Source organism: Podarcis gaigeae, assembly GCF_964106915.1.
Source record: "Podarcis gaigeae genome assembly, chromosome: 15".
NCBI lineage: Eukaryota > Metazoa > Chordata > Lepidosauria > Squamata > Lacertidae > Podarcis > Podarcis gaigeae.
The window spans coordinates 39,786,166-39,807,392 of record NC_139692.1 but is presented as its reverse complement, the minus strand read 5'-3'; the positions used below and the strand labels follow the sequence as shown (position 1 = coordinate 39,807,392).

The 21,227-nt window shown below is 43.9% G+C and overlaps 2 protein-coding genes across 7 annotated transcripts in view; one reads left to right on the top strand and one right to left on the bottom strand.

Annotated features, from left to right (window-relative positions):
• CA4 (carbonic anhydrase 4) overlaps positions 1-21,227 on the bottom strand; it is a 255,167-nt gene that overhangs the window by 165,253 nt on the left and 68,687 nt on the right. The gene's annotated exons all lie outside the window — the stretch shown is intronic.
• Positions 1-21,227, top strand: part of USP32 (ubiquitin specific peptidase 32) — a 123,559-nt gene that overhangs the window by 74,121 nt on the left and 28,211 nt on the right. For 3 of the 6 annotated variants that reach the window (XM_083714285.1, XM_083714284.1, XM_083714283.1), the window contains exons 6-14: positions 7,410-7,541; positions 8,818-8,925; positions 11,557-11,672; positions 12,087-12,149; positions 13,619-13,702; positions 18,058-18,119; positions 18,286-18,388; positions 19,261-19,306; positions 20,473-20,648. In XM_083714285.1, the coding sequence (XP_083570411.1) occupies positions 7,410-7,541; positions 8,818-8,925; positions 11,557-11,672; positions 12,087-12,149; positions 13,619-13,702; positions 18,058-18,119; positions 18,286-18,388; positions 19,261-19,306; positions 20,473-20,648 (890 nt within the window). Of the gene's footprint in view, positions 1-7,409; positions 7,542-8,817; positions 8,926-11,556; positions 11,673-12,086; positions 12,150-13,618; positions 13,703-18,057; positions 18,120-18,285; positions 18,389-19,260; positions 19,451-20,472; positions 20,649-21,227 lie in introns of all 6 variants that reach the window. The other 3 variants (XM_083714282.1, XM_083714281.1, XM_083714280.1) reach the window with 1 other exon arrangement.

The following is a 21,227-nucleotide window of genomic DNA, read 5'->3' as shown; positions in this document are numbered from 1 at the left end:
ATAGTCGGCTTGTCTGCCATTTCCGTCTTGTCACCAGGCACGCTTAGTTGACGGTAATGCTGAAAATTGCATAGTTCAGCTGTTGCTTTAACCATGAAGGTTTTAGGTAACACCAGGCATAGCACTAAACTCTTTATAGTTCAGCTGCAGAGCACAATGCAGAATGCAGTTCAATCCCTGGCATTTTCCTTGTAGGGCTGGGAAAGGCCTCTTGCATGAAACCCTGGAGAGCTGCTGCCAGTCAGTGTAGACAACACTGAGCTAGATGGACCAGTATAAGCCAGCGTCTTACGTCCCTTGGTTCACACATCATTGTAAGCCATGACTTAGTGTAAATGAGCAGTATGCGAAAGCAAGCTGCTGAACGAATCCTGTTTTGCCTCCGCCCTACATGGATTTGAGAGCAATAAGCGATGAGCCTCACAATCCAATGCTCCATGGATGGTTTCTCTTCAAACCACAATCAGTACATCAAGAGCAAAACTTGGCTGCCATCTGTGGTTTGTTTGGAGAGAAACCATGTGCATTGGCTCACATGTAGTTTCCGTAATACAGCCACAAATAAAGTAATAACATAAAGTAGCCACCAGAGGCAGCAGGAGCACCAAGCACAGCGATTGATCACTGCACAAGATCCAAAGGTGTTTTGACTTGCCACCAGAATTCTCAAATTATTTATTTATTGGAAAGATTTTGTAGGCTGCTATCCAGCAATTTCTCCCCAGGCAGCTTTTGCAATAGATTACTGAAGTACATCTTAATATTGTCAGAATTTAACACATGCTAATAAAACGCAAAGTAACTAATCATACCCCGTCCGTCAGCAGAGAGGTGAGAAAATAAATAAATAAATAAATAATGCATCCTTGAAGGAGAAGGTAAGCAGGAGCAGGTATGCTTTTCCTAAAGCCCTCTAAAATGCACTGTAGGATTACAAGACAAGTCTATTATTAACAGCCATTTGTCTGGTCACCTGTGATGAGTAACAATCTTTTTCAGGTGATCAGGCAAAGAAGCTCATATACTGGAAGAGAGTCCTTTTTCTTCTTAGCTCTTTGGTGCACCAAATATTACTGATAATAGACATAAATAGACTAATAAGCTTTTTGTGGGGCCCCATAACTTACAATATATTGGGATATCCTTTCTCTTAAATGACCAGGTTAAAAGACCATAGGTGACTCCAAACAAGCAGCAGGCACCTTCATGTATGTGTTTTTGCTTGATAACATAAAGGAAGAGAGAGATGAAAGTGCCTGGGTAGGCTTCTGGCCCCAAGGCAAAACCCTCCTAGTGTGACATAATCTCCCATCTCTCCACCTTCTGATCCTCTTAGCTGCTGGGTCATTGCCTGTCACCTTAACTAGATCTTGTTGCCTCGGATCAGTTAACGGGTTGTCTGCTGGAAAGTGGCAAATGGCAGGGTTTCTTCGAAATGCATCCCCAGGATTGCCTCTTGGCCGAAAGGCGGCTTGTTTGGCGACATGGAGCGGTTCCTCTGGGTGTCAGGCCGGAGTTGGCCGGGAACTCTCACCGCGAGAGTCGTTGATGTAGGCAAGGGGGCGGCTGAAATGATGGGAATATGGTATGCTGCGCCTGTTGTGAACCAAGGAGAATTGTCCCATTAGGTGGGTAAAAACATGAGTGGGGATTGGACGGCTGCGGGAGACTCTTTGGGGTCTGAGAACCAAAATAGCGGGTTGGGTGTGTGGAAGGGTGCTTCATAGTCAGAATGCTTGTAAGTTGGGGGCAGAAGGGAGTCTACTGTATTGTAGAAAATAGGAAATTGCCTTCTTATGCCACGACTCCTCAGGATTCATCTCTACTTTGAGATGCTGGGAATTGAACCAGGGAACTTCTGCATACAAAGGCGATGTCTACCACTGTGTTCCTAAGAGCTCTAGACTGGGACAGGGGAGCAGAGGTTGTAGGAGTTAATGGTGTTGAAAGAAATGACTTGAGAGGCTTCAAGATGCTGTGTTTTTCATTTTGGCTTTCGTTCCGTACACCTTCATTGACTGTACTCTGCTCAGATACGCATAGATAAAAGTTCAGATCGGCAGAGATGTTTAAGTGTCTTTTTTTTTTTTTACGACATTCAGTTTAGAATTTTTAAATGCTCCTACTGAGATACAGGTTGTTGACTTAACCAGAGGCTTGTTGGAGCTGGGGACTTCATCCTTTAATGCTGCCATAAACTGATTTTCAAGGGAGGAAAGTATAAAATATTAAGCAGACTTGGTCTTGTTTAATAACATCTCTAATCTGATTTTTTTTTACACAAATCCTACATAGAAACCACATCCTGGAATGGAAAAGACAAGTTCAAATCCCTTTTGCTTCTTTTGCTGAGCAGATCAACAGCTGATGGATGACAGTCCTTCAGTTTGCTTCTCCCCCACCCTTGTTTGGGTGTTACTGTATATTGCTTCTGCAGAGGAAAATGATGACTTATCTTTAGCATTCCAAGAAGGCTTTATCAGGATCTCCAACTGCATGGATGCTTCTAGTTGCATTCAAGCGAATATTTACCCACTCAGTGCATCACGGTCAGGGCTGATGTTCATGCAGCCTTGAGTCAGAGCTTAAATGTGCGCCCCTGCTTTTAAACATTACCTGCTCAGGTGAATGCCTGGACACAGCCAAGAATTTTGCAACCTCCTTTTGCTGGGTATATGTTTAAATTGAATTTATATCCTGTTTTTTAGGAGGCAACTTCTCACAAGGTAGGGTAGAAGGTGCACAAGGAAGCCACCAAAGATAATACAAAACTACAATTAAAAACCAATGCGTGCACACCCAAAAGGCCTCCCATCCACTTTGATGGAGGATGCATAGAGTATGTGGTGCAGATTCTCATATGCAGGAGCGCACCAAATCAGCTGTTTGTGAGGAAAGAAGATCTAGGTAGCTGCTTAAAGTAGAGATGGGGAACCTGTGGCCTTCTGCATGTAGCTGTGCTACAGCTCCCATCATCTCCAACCATTGGCCATGCTGCCTGGGGCTGATGGGAGTTGTAGTCCAATGGCATTTGGAGAGGCCCTGGCAGCTGGGAGGTTGGTTAGAGCGGCAGCTGTGTCATGGAAGTCTGCTTTGTTCATACTGACTCTTTCTGATATGTGGTCATTGCTCAGTGTGGCTTGAGTATTCTGAATTTTGTATCGTATGCTTATTGTATTTCAATGCTGTCCACTGCTTTGGTATTTTCCTGTGGGAAGCGGTGCTCTTTATTTATTTGGTGTATTTATTATCCACACTTCACGAAGGTCCCTGGACAGGTTACAGCAGGATAAAAGCAATAAAAGCTAAACGATAACAAACAAAACTACCATCAGCTGATCTACAGAAAGTATAAAAGAAAATATAAAGTAGGGCATTCCTTAAAGCCTGTGTAAAAAGATATTCCTTTGCATGTTTCCTGATTGTTACCCAATGTTAGGGCCAGGTGTACATCAGGAAGTAGTGGAGTTCCAAAGTTTGGGGGCTGCCACAGAAAAGGCCCTCTCAGGTGCCTCTGTCTCCCAACCTCCAAGAGTGACCGAAACACCAAAAAGGTCTTTCCTGCATACAGATAAGCATAATAAATAAATATGCACAACTGCTGTGGCTTATTTTTTGAAATAAGACAGGGCATCTTGGAGTTACATGTTCATCAGCGAGGAATGCCACAGCTCTTTTAATAGATGATGCAAGAAGGCTAATCTGGAGAGGGCAGCTCTGTGAATGATGGACACGCTTTTGTAAGCAGTGTTATACCATTGTTTTGAGGACTGTTGAGACATTAATAATATGTAATTGGTAGGAGGTTATATGAAAGTGCACAGTACTTACTGGGTTGTTAATATGCCATATTAAGGGGCAGTAATTCAGTTTTCTTCTGCTATGACTTCATTTTTTTAAAGAATCAAGTTTCTAGGCCTGATGACAGCTAGAGCAGAGATTTTTTACTAAGTGTGCAGTGGATACACCATACACAGCATTGAGTGCATTTATTATTATAAATGTTCTTTTCCCACTTAGTTGCAGTTTTTGCCTTGCAGAAAACAGCTAATCTCTTTCTAGGTGATTTGAGTCTGGTCAATAATACAGTGGACCTATTTGTCTGCCATTCTGTGAACGTAGCAGTTCTGCATTCTCATTCTTGTTAGCCATTTTTCTAAAGATGACTGCTTAGAAAACACACTTCATTTCTTTCACCTTGATTTTCCAACAACCTCTGCTTGACAGAAATGCAGATAAAATACAACCCCCCCCCCAAAAAAAGAGAGAGAGATTATATTGGCATAAGGAATTAAGATAACACTGAGGAAACAATTTCATGCAAGACTGAGCCAAATATAACCCACTAAAGAACACAGCCTGTCTTTATGTTTTTAGCTCTTGAAATGTTTTAGGATACTTAAGCTAGTTGCTGTGGCCATTTTTATAATTACTGTTTTCCTGTTCTATTACAGTATTTTATTTTATTTTTTGAAAAAACACTTTTCCTCCCAACTCAGCCTAGACCTGCCCTGCTCCTTTTATAGACTGTTGAATTTTGTTGTGTTTGATCAATGAGAGTGAAGTAAAGGTGCTTATTACTTTCTAAATGTCAGCTGTCAGAACAATTGTGTGTTGTTTTTTTTAAATGGTATGCTAGCTCTTAAACTTGAGAAGCCAGTGAAATAGAACAAAATTTGCTAGAGACTTTGCCCAGAGAGGCGCCCAAGTCCAGCAGGCTGCACAGTGATGGGCTAATACCACTGGGAGACACCAGTTTACCCCTTTGGTGTTTTCCCTTCTGGGACACCATTAGGGTAGCAACCACATGAAAGAGGCAGATGGATACTGGAAGGGAAGATCTCATTGGCTGCAAAAAGGAAACGCACCCAAGTGGGAGCTGGGAGGCTCTATTTTTGGAGGGGGGGGGTGCGGCATTTTTCTTCTAAGGAATTTGAGGCAGCATACGTGGTTGCCCCCCTTTTGTCTTCACAACAACCCTCTGAAGTAGGTTAGACTGAGGGGTAGTGAATGACTCCAGGCCATCCAGATATCTCCGCAGATGAGCAGGGATTTGAACCCTGGGTCTTGCTAGTCCAGTGTTTTTCCAGTCCAGCCTTTCCTGACCTAAAGATGTTAGACTGATCATGGGCCATGCCCGCTGGAGCTGATGGGAGCTGGAGTCCAACCTAATTGGGAGGGTTGGGTTAAGACTGCCATCTGAAGAGCAGGGTACCACAAATGGAGAGCAGGAGACAGCAGCAGCTGTTGCTGTATTGGCCTGGAGACAGACAAGGGAGTGGAGCCTGATAGATCAGGTGCAGCTTCTCCCCTGTTTGTTCGTTTTCCTATTTCACTGTCCTCCTAGAATGTGAGACGCAAGTTAGGTGGATCCCTTGCATCCCTAGAAACTGACCATAGAGATGAACAGATTCTGTGCAAGGCTCTTGCCCATTTGAATTTTACCAAATCTATGATGGCCTTGTTGGGTGAGGAAAGCTTATGTTTGTCTGCATCTTGCTTGCCCTTTCTGGGCTTCTAGTCCACTGGAGAAAGAGGAAACTCACAGCATACAATGGCCTTGCGGCTTGCTTCTCTGTGTGGTCCATTGCAAGCGTGTGTAGGTTTTTGTTTTGTTTTTTGTTCCTTTGTGGTAACTGGTCTAAAGAACTGAAGTTTAATCCTATTATAAAGCTGGCATGGGTTTAAGGGCTCAGGACCATCTGGGAATGAGATCACACATGGCAATGCTTAATATAGACAGCTTTGTTACTAGATATTCAAAGCGCTTCGTGTACACCAGTCTTAGGTGCTGCTGTAACTTTCCCAAATGTTTGACAGTGAAAAATATGGCGCTGAAAAATCTTTGAAGGTGTCCTGATCTTGTCCTCTAACTTACTTTTCTTGTATTTTGCATTGTTGTATCCCAGAGGGCAGGGAATCTGTGGCCCTCTGGATATTGCTGCACTACAACTCCTTAACTAAACAACTCTGTGTGTAGTTTACAAAAACTCATTAACAATAATGTACAGCATTTCAACATCTTCTACCACATAAAAATCTTAAATAATATATACAGTGCCAAAAAAATGATGACTTGCGCAATTCAGTATCTCAAAGCCAAGCCAAATATTTCTGAAATAAGTCTATGAGAGAAACTCTGTGCGTATACTTGCGCTGGTGCAATTCCAATGGAACTCCCGATGACGAGATGCTTGGATTTCAATCTCTGTTTCATGAATCGTCTTCTGGTTGGCCTGAAAAGGAACTATACAATGGCAATTCAATGCTCCACCAAATAGATCAGCTCAAACCTTAGAATGGCTCTTTGCCCACCATCAGCACATGGCGCTCAGGTTGCTATCCCCCCTGAGTTAGCTGTTTTAGGGTTGGTATTAGAACAAGGAGCGGTTCACCCAGTATTCTGCTCTAGAAGGGAAATGGGGCAGAAATGTTTTAGTAGATGGAGCAACACTCACATGTTCATATAGGGCAGGGATAGGGAACCAGTGGTCATCCACATTTTATTGGATTCCAGCTCCCCATCGGCCTCAGGCATCATGGCCAATAGTCAGGGATGATTGGAGCTGTAGTTCAGCAGCAATCTGGAAGACCATAGGTTACCCTATCCATGATATAGGAGTTTAATAGGAAAGGGGTAATCCTGGGGGCAGGAGGGTAAGTGTGACATAAGCTCTTTGATGATTCCCACATGCCATTTTTCCAGTAGTTGTTTGTCCACCGCATCCTAACTTCTCCCATAGAGGACAGAGGCAGGAGGGTTGAATTCTGTGATGTTTTTGGATGTCTGCTGCCAGCGTTTTTTGAGGTGTGCGTAAAGAATTCCTATCTCAGTTTTGGCAGAGCGGTTTGAGTTTGTTCTACTTGGGCAATATTATTCCAGGAAAACTCATATTGTTATTTTTATTTAATTAATTTGTATACCATTTGTGTGACATCCACATGGAGTCTTGCATTTCTTTTTGGTCTTTGTATTAGATCCTCCAGCAGAGATTTTGAAAGCTTGAATATTGTATTCAGTTTTTAGCACTCCCTCCCCCTCCTCCCACAGTGTGCACATTACATAGTGAGTGCAATCTTTTCATCCTCACTCACTCGATGTGGTTTGTCTTCATACTGGACCCTCGGGACTGCTGGGAGCTGTATCTGCCACGTTTCCAGTCCACAGTGCCGCTGATGTTGCCTGTTGCCTGCAAAAGCTCACACCACACTAAGTGTCAGGTGTGATGTGTCAGCTTTGTAAACACAACCATTCCCCCACCCCCACCCCAGAATTAAAATCACCTGGGCATCTGGATTGGCTCCATTTATCTTGCAAACTGCATAAAGTGTCTGCATTTCCTGCCTTGACATGAAACACTCTGCATCTTCAATTGACTGACTTTGATCATCTTTTTTTTTTTACACAGTGGAAGAATCCGATATCATTGATCTTGAAAAACGATATTGGCTTTTGAAAGCTCAATCAAGGACAGGACGTTTTGATCTGGAAACATTTGGCCCTTTGGTTTCCCCTCCCATTCATCCATCTCTGGGTGAAGGTATGGAACATTCATGGGTTATCTATACTTTTATTTTATTTAGTTGGGGGTGCTGAGACTATCTCAGCCTACAGTGCCAGTCTTACAACCTGCCCCATCTCAAAAGCTCTGGGTGGGCGTTTAACAGGTTAGCCAATCTAAAAGGACTTGAAAGTACCATTTTATTTGCTCTATAAGACTCACTTTTTCCCTCCTAAAAAGTAAGGGGAAATGTGTGTGCGTCTTATGGAGTGAATGCAGGCTGCGCAGCTATCCCAGAAGCCAGAACAGCAAGAGGGATTGCTGCTTTCACTGTGCAGCGATCCCTCTTGCTGTTCTGGCTTCTGAGATTCAGAATATTTTTTTTCTTGTTTTCCTCCTCCAAAAACTAGGTGCGTCTTGTGGTCTGGTGCGTCTTATAGAGCGAAAAATACGGTTTATTAAGGCATTATTTTAAATGTGTCACACTGCAGCATAAAGAACCTCTGCTGAAGGAGGAGTAAGCTTGCTGAGGGTGGAATTGGCACCATTCATTAAAACATTGGTTTAAGTGAATCTCAAGGGGGGGTGCTGTAGACTCCCCCTCTTCTCTGAGACCATCCTTGTCCACACATTTGTTCATCCCCACTCCTGAGTTGTCGTTTTCCTGCTCTCTGAGAGATGGGAGCAGTTTGCCTCATACAAATGGTGAGGGTAAGTATCAAGGAAAGGGATGGGGTGGAAAGGTAGATGCTCAGCAGGTGGCAGCTCTTAAAAGACACTGCAGTTCGTTTGCCCTAGTTTTCTGTTACTGTGTTTTGAAGTTGGGATGTCAGAGCTGCAACCTGGCAACTCTGAATAATTTGACACTTGGTTGAAATGTTGGAGTTGGAACAGAACAAGCAGATAATTCTGTTTTGGCTTATTAAAGTAAGAGATGCACAAGCCTGTTGTTAACACATGCAGCCTCTTTGTTTCTCCCTTCACAACATGCCTTGATAATCCAAAGAAGTCTCTTATTTAGCCATAGTTTACTGTTTCAGCCATATCAGGAAACTATGGCCAGCAGATTCTGAACATGTCAGGATCTCAAACCAACTTGAAGCCTGGCAACTGAAGTTTCCTAGTTCAGCTGAAACAGGAAACTGATTGAGAGACTTCCTGGCTTGTTAAGACACACTGCGAAGGAGCTGCACGCTTGGGCAATAGGCTTGTGCATATCTTGGCTTCTTAAACCAAGATATGATTATCTGGGATAGGCTAATCTCTATGCTGGTTGGAACCTGACCTTTTGCTTCTGCTTCTGTCCACTTGGCAGGTCTTTTTAATGCCTTTGATGAAAATCGTGACAATCACATTGACTTCAAAGAAATCTCCTGCGGACTCTCAGCCTGCTGCAGGGGACCGCTGGCTGAAAGGCAGAAATGTGAGTGTGCAAAATAGAACTTCCTGCATTTTTATGTGTACCCCCTAACTTGTTCAACCTTTGTAGTACTTCATAACCCTGGGACCTACATATTCCAGAGACTCTGGTCCTCCTTACAGGCTTCCCATAGGCTTCAATTTGGGTGTTGTGAGAATAGGATGCTGGATTGCGGTGAGCCCTGGGATGCTGGGCTCTTAGTCCTTATAGGACTGCCTTTTGCTGATATTCCCTGTCAACAATTAAGATCTTCTAGGGCAGTAGTTCCCAATGGTGGTCTACGTAACCCACCCAAGGGGATCTGTGGCACATGTTCATCAACTGTCTGAGACATCCTTTGGGGGCCATATTCTCGCATGAGAACACAATGCCCAAAAACACATGAGATCACAGCTGGACATGTGTCTCTCATGAGATCTTGGCACCCCCAAAGCACACTATTTTGGGCGGCACGCTCTCTCACGGGTCATGTGACTCATGCGGGAGCGCAGTCTAGAAGAGGCGTGTCCTGGTTTTGCGCTGGGGCACGTTGGAGAATATGGTGGCACCATTCACATAACAAAAACTATCACAAAGATAGCAACATTTTCAAAAGTAGGAGGTCCATGGCTTGGTTTTTGAAGACCAAGGGGCCTGCGGTACTTAGCCAATGGGGTGCCACTGTTCTAAGGCCTCTATTTGAACTCTCATTGTGTGTGGTCTGGCCTTCACAGCACTGGCCCTGAAGCTTGGGAGTGACCTCTCAGAGGTTTACCGGAGCCCATCTCTTAACAGCATTTCACAAGAGGGTGCAAGATCCACCTTTTGTGAAGCGTTTGTTGTCTGCTGAGTCTGATTTGTTCCTGGGCTTTAATGCAATGGTTGCTGTTTCTGTGATTGATCTTGTAAGCTGAATCAAGCACAGGAGATGCAGGGCTTAAATGAGTGAAATAACAGCTAAAAGTATGGATGATGCAGTCTTTGAAAAGTTAATAGCGGCTGTAGTTCCCCGTTGAGTGGTCAAACCTAGCTTTGCTCACCCTAATAATGTGTGAAACAGTGCCAAGCTTCCTTGCTAAAGATTTCTTCTTTTTAATCTCATGTAACAGCCTTAAAAATGAGGGCTTTTAAATGCTAATTCCTGTTTGTCTCCTGGCTCTATTAATCCGATATATTATTGTGAGTTACCCCCTCATTTTATGCCAATTATAATCAATTCTCTAGAAGAGGCTGTCTTGTTTGCTGGTTGGCAATAACCTTATTTTCAGTGGATTTTAATTTCTCTTCAATAAAATATTCATAAGCACAAACAGTTTGCGCTCTTTGTGGCACGGAAGCCTACGCCCATGTATGTATAGTGCATAATGTTACTTTGTCCTGGAAATACCAATATATGATTTTTTGAAAAATGGAGAGTGAACTGAATATTCTGTCTACTACATGCCTCTGTTTGCACATCATGGTAAGCCATAAACTATGGCTCAGTGTGGGGGAACAGCATGCTACCCAAATGCTTCCACTTTGCTCCTCTCCTGGTGTTGCTTATTGTGTTGCTGGAACCCAGTATTGTGGTTTCAGAAACCAATGTTTGTTTAGCGAGAAGCAAACCTTGACCCTGATTTGGGTGCTTATGTAAAACAAGGTTTGCAGTGTTTTGCTCCCTTTTGTTCTAAGGGAGGAGCCTAAGAGGAGTGATAGGACAGTGCACACTAGCTTGATGCTTGTTCACAGTAAGCCATAGTTTATGGCTTGCTGTGTTGTGCAAATGAAGCCATTCTCTAGTCTCTCCTCAGTTCATCATACAGCTTTGTTCCTCTTCCTCCTCCTTCCAAAGTCCTCCACAGAAACCACTCTTAAAAAGCATCTCTCCTGAATTATTCTAGCTTTGTTCTGATTTAGGGGTGGGGAACCCTTTTCAGCCAGAAGCCCATGTTCTCATGTAGGCAACTTTTTTGGAGGGGCGGGGTGGATACCTTCCAGTGGTGGGTGTAGCCAGAGACCCATGCCACTCCATCCAGACAAGCAAGAGGTATTTCCACAGTTCAGGGATGCATTAAAGCAAAGTTGAATCACTACAGGAGGGTGCAGAGTAGGGTCAGTGAGGGGGGTGACCTGGGCAGGTCCTGAAAGGCCCAATTGGGCTCCATCTGGCCTTCAGCCCCCCCCCCCATCTGCTTCCACTGCTCCTTTACTTTATAGGAACATGGGTAGCAGTCTTAAACCAAGTGTGACTATTGGCCCATCCAGCTTAGTATTGTCAACAGTGACCGGCAGCTGCTCTCCAGGTTTTCAGGCAGGGGACCTTCCCACTGCTCCCTGGAAATGCAGGGGATTTAACTTGGGATCTTCTGCATGCAAAACTCGTCCACAAAGCTTACAAACCTTGGTCTTCCACACGCTGGCCCAGTGTATTGGGTGGGGGATAAGCTGTATCTGGACAATGTGGGGAAGGGCCTTTAAACCTTTGCCCCCATGTTTGTGCCTATCAGAATCAACCCCAAGCGCTACCCCTCCTGTTCACAATGGGAATGAAGTTTCCATCAAGTTGAGCTTTGTTGCTGTGCCATTGAACCCTGTTCCTCCTCTGAACCTTAACTGTATCCTAATTGACTGCATAGCTGTTGGTTAGAACAAGCTCTCTTCTCTTTCCCTTAGTTTGCTTCAAGGTGTTTGACATTGACCGAGACGGGATTTTGTCTCGCGTTGAACTTGAAGACATGGTGGTTGCCCTTTTGGAAGTCTGGAAAGATAACCGTACAGATGACATTCCTGTAAGTTTTTGCACTCAAAAGTTGCTTTGTCTTTTAAAGTGTCCTGCCTGCAGCCACGCAAAGAAAAAAAAAGTGAAGGTTTTTAAAAAGAACTGCAGCTTGCATATCTAAAATGCTTCTTTTTCCTTCATTCTCTGGATCAAGGAGAAGAGCAAACTTGATGAGTGCCAGTATTTTAGTGGTTTAACGTAAGCAGATCGGTTTTCAAGAGAGATGCCTTTACTGTTGTGCTAACTAGAAACTGATTTTTTAGGTTTGTAAACTGGCAGATCATCCAGCGATTGCATAAAATGGGTGGATAGAATATTATTATTTTTTGCTTCTCAGCTTTTCTATGGAAGGCTGAATGACTCTTGGAACATCTTGTTCCTCAGCTGTCCATTAGGGTCATTCTTTTTCCTCTTCCCTCCCAAGGAGCTGCACATGAATCTGCCGGACATAGTAGAAGCTGTTTTGAAGGCACATGACACTACCAAGGTAAGAGCCTGCTGGTCTGTTTTTCCATTCCATTCTGTCAGGTGTAGATATTGCTGAACTACAACTTCTACCACCCCGGCAAGCATGGACAATTGCCGCTGTAACAGTGGGTCATAGTGAGTTGATAAGTGTGTGTGCTGTTAATTCAGCCCAATGGTAGGTTGCAAGAATGGAAATGGCCTGTAAGTGGAGTAGCCAAGTATAGTTGATGGTTATGGATAGGAGAAGTTTGTTTTTGCACAAATGGATTAGATACCTAGAATGAAGGGGATGTTATATAACAAGGGGTTATTAACAGTGACTGGAATAAATTTTAGAATGCAGTCTTAATGGGTCCCCCACTCCTTGGGAATTCTTGCATTTTTGAGATGCATAAATCAGATGAAAGAATGGATGTGCTAGTCATATATGTTATATACAAGTATGGGTTAGTATGTTCCATTTAAAACAATGTTTTACAAGAGGAGCTGTATGTTGGAGCTGTATGCTTGCAAAGGAGCTGTTCTACCACCAAGCTCAAACCTCTGTTGCTGTTCAGACTGAGAGGAGGCCCCAACTGTATCTGTGCTCAGGATTCAAGTTTTGAGGTGCACAGTGCAGAGCCTGTGTACCTTTGGGGTCAGGAGTTATGTGTTGTTGTGGAAGAGACTATTTTTAATACAGATGGCTGGAATAAGGTCTTGAGGATCTGTAGTTCCCAGGTTTCTTTGAAGGAAACCATAGTCAGTTTCAGGCCTATGTAAATGAAAAATTGCTGCTCCCTTTGGTTTTCAGATCCATTTGAAAGTATTGTCACCAGTAGCTGTCCTTTATATGAAACTGCATATTGTGTCCCTTTTAAAAAAGGGAGTGGGGAACTGGATCTTGCTGGGGAACAATACCACTCCTGGGCCATTTTTGACACCTGATATCATGAGATGCCAAGTGATCACACTTCAAAGGAAGTAGCAAGAGGGCACTCCACATTCTTCATTTCTTCCTTTCCAGCCCACTTGTCAAACCTAAAGCTGTGACTGTAAAAGAAGACTCTTATCCCACTTTGCCTGCCAGAAGCGGGGCTTGCCTTTGGCACTGAATTAAATGCCAAAGGCAAGCGTTGCTTGCACTCAAAAACTCTGGGAGCTCCTGAGTGAAATTAGCTCCAACAAGGCTTGTATTTTGCATCAAATTTAAAAGGCACCAAATGTAAACCCAGCTTGCAGACGAACAATCAGGCATGCACTGATCGTTCCTTTGCAGCTGCGGCTGTATCAGTGGGCAGGGTTTGGGCGGAAACTGCTTTGTAGACAAAATCGGGACCCCTGGTGGGCTTTAATAGGGCTGAAGGGTCTCTACCCATGCTTTACAATGTCCATTTATGTGTGTGTGTGTGTGTGTGTGTGTGTGTGTGTGTGTGTGTGTGTAAATATTGGGCAGATGCTTGGAGAAATGCTCAAATATTCTCTTTGCTGCCTCCTTCTTTACTTTAGCTCGGCCACCTTACTCTGGAAGACTACCAAATCTGGAGTGTGAAGAGTGCTCTTGCCAACGAATTTCTGAATCTCCTTTTCCAGGTGAGTTCCACTCAGGCTGCAAACCCCAACTGTACAGCAATTAAAAGTAGCTTTGCCTGCCTGCTTTTTTGCGGTCGTGGGATGCCGATTGCTGCGTCAGCTGTTGTGCTGAGCGTTCCTGCCTATTTTTTTTTTCTGTAGCGGGAGCTTCACGGAGATGCTTCTCCTTGCCTGACTGATGCCGAGTTTAGTTTGTACGCATTCTGGCATCTTGGGATGCCTTCAAGCACAATCTGTTGGTTTTTTTATTTTTAAAAAGTGAAAAATTCAGTGAGACTCACACAGGAATGCAGAAGTGTTCAGTGATATAACAGCTCTTGCATTTTGTATTAAGTGGGTTCAATCTTCTAAATCCTGGCTGGCTGGTCTGCAAATGTGTTGCAAATCAAAGTGTGAATGTGTGTCACGCCAGCACATGCAGAACTACATGTTACAGGCTCCCCGTCCCATTGCCACTCAATTAAAGAGTCATTATTCTAAGACATTTATATCCTACCTTTTCAGTAATAATTGGTCCTCAAGGCAACACACAACAAAATAGCTCCCCACTCTCTCGTAAACAAAACAATCCATTGCAATAAAGCAAATTGAATACAATGGAGCATGAGAATGGAAGGTCTAGCGCAGGGAGGGGGAATCTTCCGCGAGCCACATGTTGGTATACTGCCTCTGAAAACAGAGGCTTCTTATGACAAATAGCCATTGATAGGTCTGTAGTTTATTAATTTTCCTAATCTCAGTTTTAAAAGGCATCTAAGAGCAGATGCGGCCAGCATTAAGGGCAGCATGAATTTCAGAGCTGCCCCCAAAAGCTTGGATATTTATTCAGTTATAAAACAATTGCTCACTGGCACCTAAAATATAACACCCTACCGGCCTGGAGCTGATCTTCCAAAGTCAAGATAGCAGTGTAGAAAACACCCCCGTGGCCTAGCAAGCCCAAGCGACAGCTTACTGACGTCATGTGACTTTGTGTGCTTCCCGAGAGGAGCTCTCAGCTGCTGTTCTCCCCTCCCCACCCTGCAAACCTTGGCCAATGCAGCACATGGTTAGTGAGGAGAAAGCTTAACTATGTTCCAGCTTAGATGATACACTAAACCCAACATTGGCTTAGCTTGGGGCGGGGGGGGGGGGAGTCTCTCTGGAGCCCATACATTTACAGTGGTACCTCGGGTTACATACGCTTCAGGTTGCATACACTTCAGGTTACAGACTCTGCTAACCCAGAAATAGTGTTTCAGGTTAAGAACTTTGCTTCAGGATGAGAACAGAAATTGGGCTCCGGCGGCGCGGCGGCAGCAAGAGGCCCCATTAGCTAAAGTGGTCTTCAGGTTAAGAACAGTTTCAAGTTAAGAACTGACCTCCGGAACAAATTAAGTAGTTAACCTGAGGTACCACTGTACATGGTCCCAGATCAGTATTGTGCAGACTGGGCTAATATCTGCCTAGCCCCCGCCCCATGCACCTCTGAAGACGGGAGCATGCAAAGCAGAATATCACCAGAAGCTCTTCAACACACAAGCATCTTTGTACGGAAACACAGCAATCTTTTTCCAGTTTGAGTTTCTCAAGCCTTATTTTGTAGTCCAGAGTGTTTAAAATATTTCTGTTACTCCTCTTTGAGGATCATTTTTTACTTTTAGTTTTGCCCCTGTGCAGCTTGGGCAAATTTTCATCCTAGTGGAACAGATGAGGCGGAGGAAAAGGTGACCCAGCCCTCCCCATCTGCCCTTGCTGTAATTTTAAGAATTCTTCCTTCCTAGTAGAAGTCACTCCCCCAACCCCACCAGTATGTCTTGTAAAATAATCACGGCAAACTCAGCTGTAACTACAGCCGTGTGGTTTATAATGATTTTGAAAGAAAGGCCAGCATCAAAAATGCCAGCTGTTTTGTGCTTAGGGAAATCTATATCGCTTCCTGCCGGCTAATGACTCTCTTGTTGTTGTTTATTCATAAAGCAGAATGCAATTTTTGCACCGTAGTATCAACTTAAATCCCAAAAAGGTTTCCTGCTGGGATTCAAATTGGTGGCCTCGAGAACTGCATAAAGAATACAGTGTAAATCTTCTGATGATCACCCAGCTAAAGGAGTGGAATACAATGTTGGTATCTTAAAATGCAGCTCTCGGTAAATGGCTCTGACTCTTCCATGCATATCACTATGCCGTTGAAGTCTGCTTCTTGATTGTCTTGCTCTCCTCTCTCATGGTGGGTGAATTAAAGTCTGCGTTTTTTGCCCACTCTGTTGGGAAGTCACTGGCCGACATCGCACTAAAGCATGGCTAAGGAATCTTAACTGTACTTTGTCGTGGTGCCTGAATTGGCACAAACCGTGGTTTGCAATCAGCTGGTAAATTTAGTGTTAATTGTAGCTAACTGTGCTAACTGTAGCTGGGCTTGGCATCCGCATCATAGAAATCATAGTCAAAACAAAAAAAAATCCTTCCAGTAGCACCTTAAAGACCAACTAAGTCAGTTCTTGGTATGAGCTTTCGTGTGCATGCACACTTCTTCTATCTGAAGAAGTGTGCATGCACACGAAAGCTCATACCAAGAACTAACTGAGTTGGTCTTTAAGGTGCTACTGGAAGGAATTTTTTTTGTTTTGACTATGGCAGACCAACACGGCTACCTATCTGTAATAGAAATCATAGTTGCTGGCATTGTTCTGCTTTCAGAGACTGCTGCAGTGTGGAGGCAGGAGTCAATTTACGAACCGTCAGAGGACGGGAAAGAAAAGCAGCTCTGAAACCAGTGCAAACCATGGTTTGGCATGACTTCTGAATCAAGTCATTTGCAGCTTTGGATGCTTTAGCCAGATGTTTCTGCCACTGGTGAAGCCATCTGCTTATCAAGGGCTGCTCTCTTAGGAAATAGGAAGCTGCTCACTCTGTCAGACTTTTGGTCCATCCGCCTGAGCATTGTTTGTTCCGATGTCCAGTGGCTTTCTAGGGTGTACGGCTGAAATGCTTTTTAAACTGAAGGTCATAGAGACTGTACCCCAGGCCTTGTGCTCCACAACTGAACTTACACCCCTTTGATTTAAATGATGGGAAATTAGAAACCATGCAACAGCAAGTTATCACTTGGCTTTGGAACACATTTTTAAAAGAAAACTAGCTTTTCAGTTACATTTTAATTGAATAACTTTCTAAAGACATTCTTGAAGTAACTGATATTACAGTTTGAAGTCTTGCTTATTCTGTTATATTTTACTCCAAGAAAACCCATTTATCCTAAATAGAACCCAATAAGCCAAACATGTACAAAATGTTTTTGGTTTTTTAAATATGATCCCACTGAGATCCGAAGATGAAATTTTGCAGGTAGCTCTTAGAAATGTTAAATAAGCAATACATTTTTTTGGGGGGGGTGTTAATCATATTAATTTTTTTAATCACTTTTTAAAATTTAAAGTGAGTCCATCAGGTGACATATCATATTAAAGTCCAGGAAGTTCTGAAGAGATTGGCGTTTTGACGTACCTCACTTTGGGCTGAGCTCTTAAGGTTTTTGTGTAGTCCGGCAAAGTCAAAATTGTCAATTTTTTCACATTTCAAACCCTCATAATTCACAAACAGGATGAAATAAAAAAATAAAATTTTAGATTTAAACATAGTTATGATTGTTCAACAAGTGTACAAAATATTAAGAAAATTGGATGACATGAGGTAAAAAAGTTGGATCACATATGCCCTCCCAGTGTCACGGCCCTTCTCAGTTCAGGAGTGAAGAGGGGGGAAATCAAACGGGGGTAGTTAGCCCCAAACTCCAGAAAAATGATCAGCATGGGGAAAGGAAGTCTTTACTCAACAGTTACGTTTCCCAAACTAGAAATGGCCTTGGGAGCAGGATCCAGTGCTTAATTACAGTGGTACCTCAGGTTACATACGCTTCAGGTTACATATGCTTCAGGTTACAGACTCTGCTTGCATGAGAAATAGTGCTTCAGGTTAAGAACTTTGCTTCAGGATGAGAACAGAAATTGGGCTCTGGCAGCGCAGCAGCAGCAGGAGGCCCCATTAGCTAAAGTGATGCTTCAGGTTAAGAACAGTTTCAGGTTAAGTACGGACCTCTGGAACGAATTAGGTACTTAACCCGAGGTACCACTGTGCAGCAGTAAAGAGAAGAGAAAGGAACACAAGATTCATGAGTGGGAAGCTATCGAAGAAACAAGGAACTATTGGAAGCAGTGGCCAACATCCATGAGTCTTCCCCTTCTGCCAATACATAATATGTATTCAAGCATATGCAGGAGCAGGTGTTAGCTATACCCCTGCTAGTCATTCCTCAGCTCCAGACCTGCTATTCTTGCTTTAAATTGGCCTGTCTTCTTCTTCCTTTTTGTCTCCAGGTGTGCCATATAGTCTTAGGTCTAAGGCCTGCCACTCCAGAAGAGGAAGGACAAATCATCAGGTATGCCTCCCCACTGCCCACTCTCTCTCTCTCAGCCTCAGTCCCCTCATTTGCGATATGGGGATAATAGTCACCTCCTACCTTTCTTGAACACATGAAAGAACCATATGGTTGTTTATTATTGCATATTATTCTGATCTGTTTTGGTTTGTTTTTCTTGACCTAGGGGCTGGTTAGAACGAGAAAGTAGATATGGCCTTCAGCAAGGACACAACTGGTTTCTTATTGCGATGCCTTGGTGGCAGCAGTGGAAAGAATATGTCAACTACGTGAGTGAAACATTTGTTTTGGAGTGGGGGAGTGGAAGAGCTTGTATTTAATCAGGCAGCTAATTAGTAAACATGTGTGCAGGGAAGATGGCAATTAAAGTGCCCCCCCCCCAGCTCCATTAGAGAGCCATTTGCTTTCCAAAACCACCAGTGTGTTCTCCCAAATTTTTGCTCTGAGGTCCCAGTAAGCTTTCAGACCCATTTCAGACTCTTCTTTTTCTGCCCTGTTTGTCAGTCTTTGAGTGAAAGCTTTCTGCCAGTTCTCAACAGCTTTTTGCTTCTGTTTGCAGTCTCCATTTTTAAGATGTTCAGCTTCTGGTCCTCGTGAATGTTACTAAGAAAGAGTGTTCATGCCCTTCTATGTTTAGACTGCAGGTCCAATCAGCAACATTTCCAGCAAGACCCTTACACTAAATCAGGCCACTGCTCAGTCTAGCTTCGTATTGTCTACACTGCCACAAGGCAGGGTGATGATCCCTCATCTGGGCTGCTTTAAAAGTGGGTTGCACAAATTTATGAGGTTAATGCTGTCGATGAACACTCGTCATGATAGTTTGTACTGGACTAGTTCGTCTATTCCAGCAGGGTTGCCTTGTTCATAAATGCCTTCCTGCAGCCTAGTTTAGGATCTTTCAGTTGATGTGGCCTTTCTCCATTATTACGAGGGGCTAGCAACTTGAAAATCACCTCCGTCCTTCCCAAAAAGAAAACTGAATTGAATTTGATTGATACGTTGGGTAGCGAAATGGTCAGTTGTGCAAAATGTTTTCCAGTTACATCTCTTTAAGCCTTAGGCCCCCCAGTTAAATGTGCTTTGTATCTGCTAGAGCCTCACCCTGCAATTTAATTCCATTTCTCTCTTCTAATTTTAGGATGCTAGCCCTGTTGTGATCGAACCTTCGTCTGTCTTAAGCAGAGGTAAGAACTCGCTCCCGGGTGCTGCGGCCCATGCGCCAGAGCAGGGAGAAGACAAAACAGGCCGTTTAAATTACTTCAGTGCCACAGAAGAAAAGTTTTCAGATAGCATTTCTACTGCGTCAGAAGCCTCAGAGACTGCTAGCAGTAAGCATTAACTTAATTTAAAAAATGTTTTAAAAGTGGTTTGAATTTAGATGCATCAAGAGCATATGTGAAGCAATAAGTCAAGGATGTGAAGCCTGCAGCCCTCCAGCTGTTTCTGGACTCCAACTCCCATCAGCCCCAGCCAGCATGGCCTAGTGACCGGGTAATGCGAGTTGTAGTCAGGCCACATCTGGAGGATCAGAAAGGTTCCCCATCCTTGTTCCAGTGGTCCAGTAGAGTTGTGCCTCATCCTATGAAGCTGCTTACTCCAGCCTGGCTTCCTCAATATGACCCATTCATTGTTCAAGAGCAAACTGAGTTGATTCCCAGACTGACAATTCCTGTCTGACCAGGCTTGATAGCTACTTTGGTATGGCGCATCTCACTCCTGTGAGCATCTGGCTGGCTTGGATGGGGCTTTGGACTAACCTAGCAGGCTCTACTTATTTTCGTATGCTACAGCCAGCACACCAGAGCCACAGTAGCTAACATATCAGAACCACAAAGTAACTTCAACAAATAAAGGCCGGGCATTTAGAGCAGGAGTGGGGAACCTGTGACCCTCCATATGCTGCTAGACTCACCCCTCATCCTTCCTTATTGGCCATACAAACTGGGGCTGATGGGAGTTGGGAGCAGAGCATCACCAGGTGACATAGCAGGTGTATGATCTGTCTGGCTAGATAATGCCCAATGTGCCTGGCACTGTACAAAGCACAAGAGGACAGGTCCCTGTCCCAAAAAGTCTGACAACATGTAAATTTGCATGGTGATCAAGGTTGGACAACATAAAAGATTCAAGCTGTCACTTTGCAGGTGTAGCTTTGAATAATTTGGGGGTCAAAAATAGAGTCAGGTGTTTTAAAGCCCTTAAACCAATTGGGAGTTCTTATTCCAAATGAGTTGTTTTACTTTGAATCTCACCTGCCTCTCTTTAACTGGGCATGCTGCTTGACCGGTGTTCTACCTATAACTCCGCAAAAAGGATTGTTTCTGTCCTCTCTTTGTGTCTCCCCTTCCAGATTTCCTTTACACCCTGCCTCCTAGTGCCGAGATATGCTTTTCCCGTCAGCTTAACTCTTCAGACAACAACAATCAGTGCCTGCTTGGATCCAATGGGAACATTTTGCTGCAGCTCAATCCACAGCGGCCTGGAGCGATTGATAACCAGCCCCTCGTAACGCAAGACCCAACAAAGGTAATGGCATTAGCGGTGTTAGGAAATATCTGAGTGACTTCCCATACGCCTTCCTTCGTCACAAATTCTAGTTTAATCTGCGCATCGTTGTGCGTTGTGTTGGCATATTCCTACTGAACAACCAGGCTGCTGTCCCAGTTGTAGCCATTTTCAAGGGCAGCCCCATGTTGAGCACCTTGCAGTAATCAATCCAGGAGATTATCAGTGCATGGATCACTGAAGCCAAACTCTCATGGTCCAAGAATGGCTGTAACTGATAAACCAGCTGGAGTGACATGTGCTTTGAGCAACAGTTGGCACTCACGTGGGTCTACAACCCTTGGCTGGTCTTGCTAGTGAAGCCCCAAACTGTGGTTGCCAGGTTTGAGTTGGCCCTGGGAAATCGAAGCATTCCAGGTGCTACAGCAATGGGAAGCAAGGGAATTGCTGCTTTGGGTGCTCCTCATGCCTTGGTAATGCAGCAGCCAACCTGCCTTTTAACCTTGGGGAGAGCATTGGGGATCTCCGTATAATTGCTGCAATGATCCCTGTCCACTTTTGCAGCTCCGGAACTGAAGGGCAGTACACTCTGCCACCAGG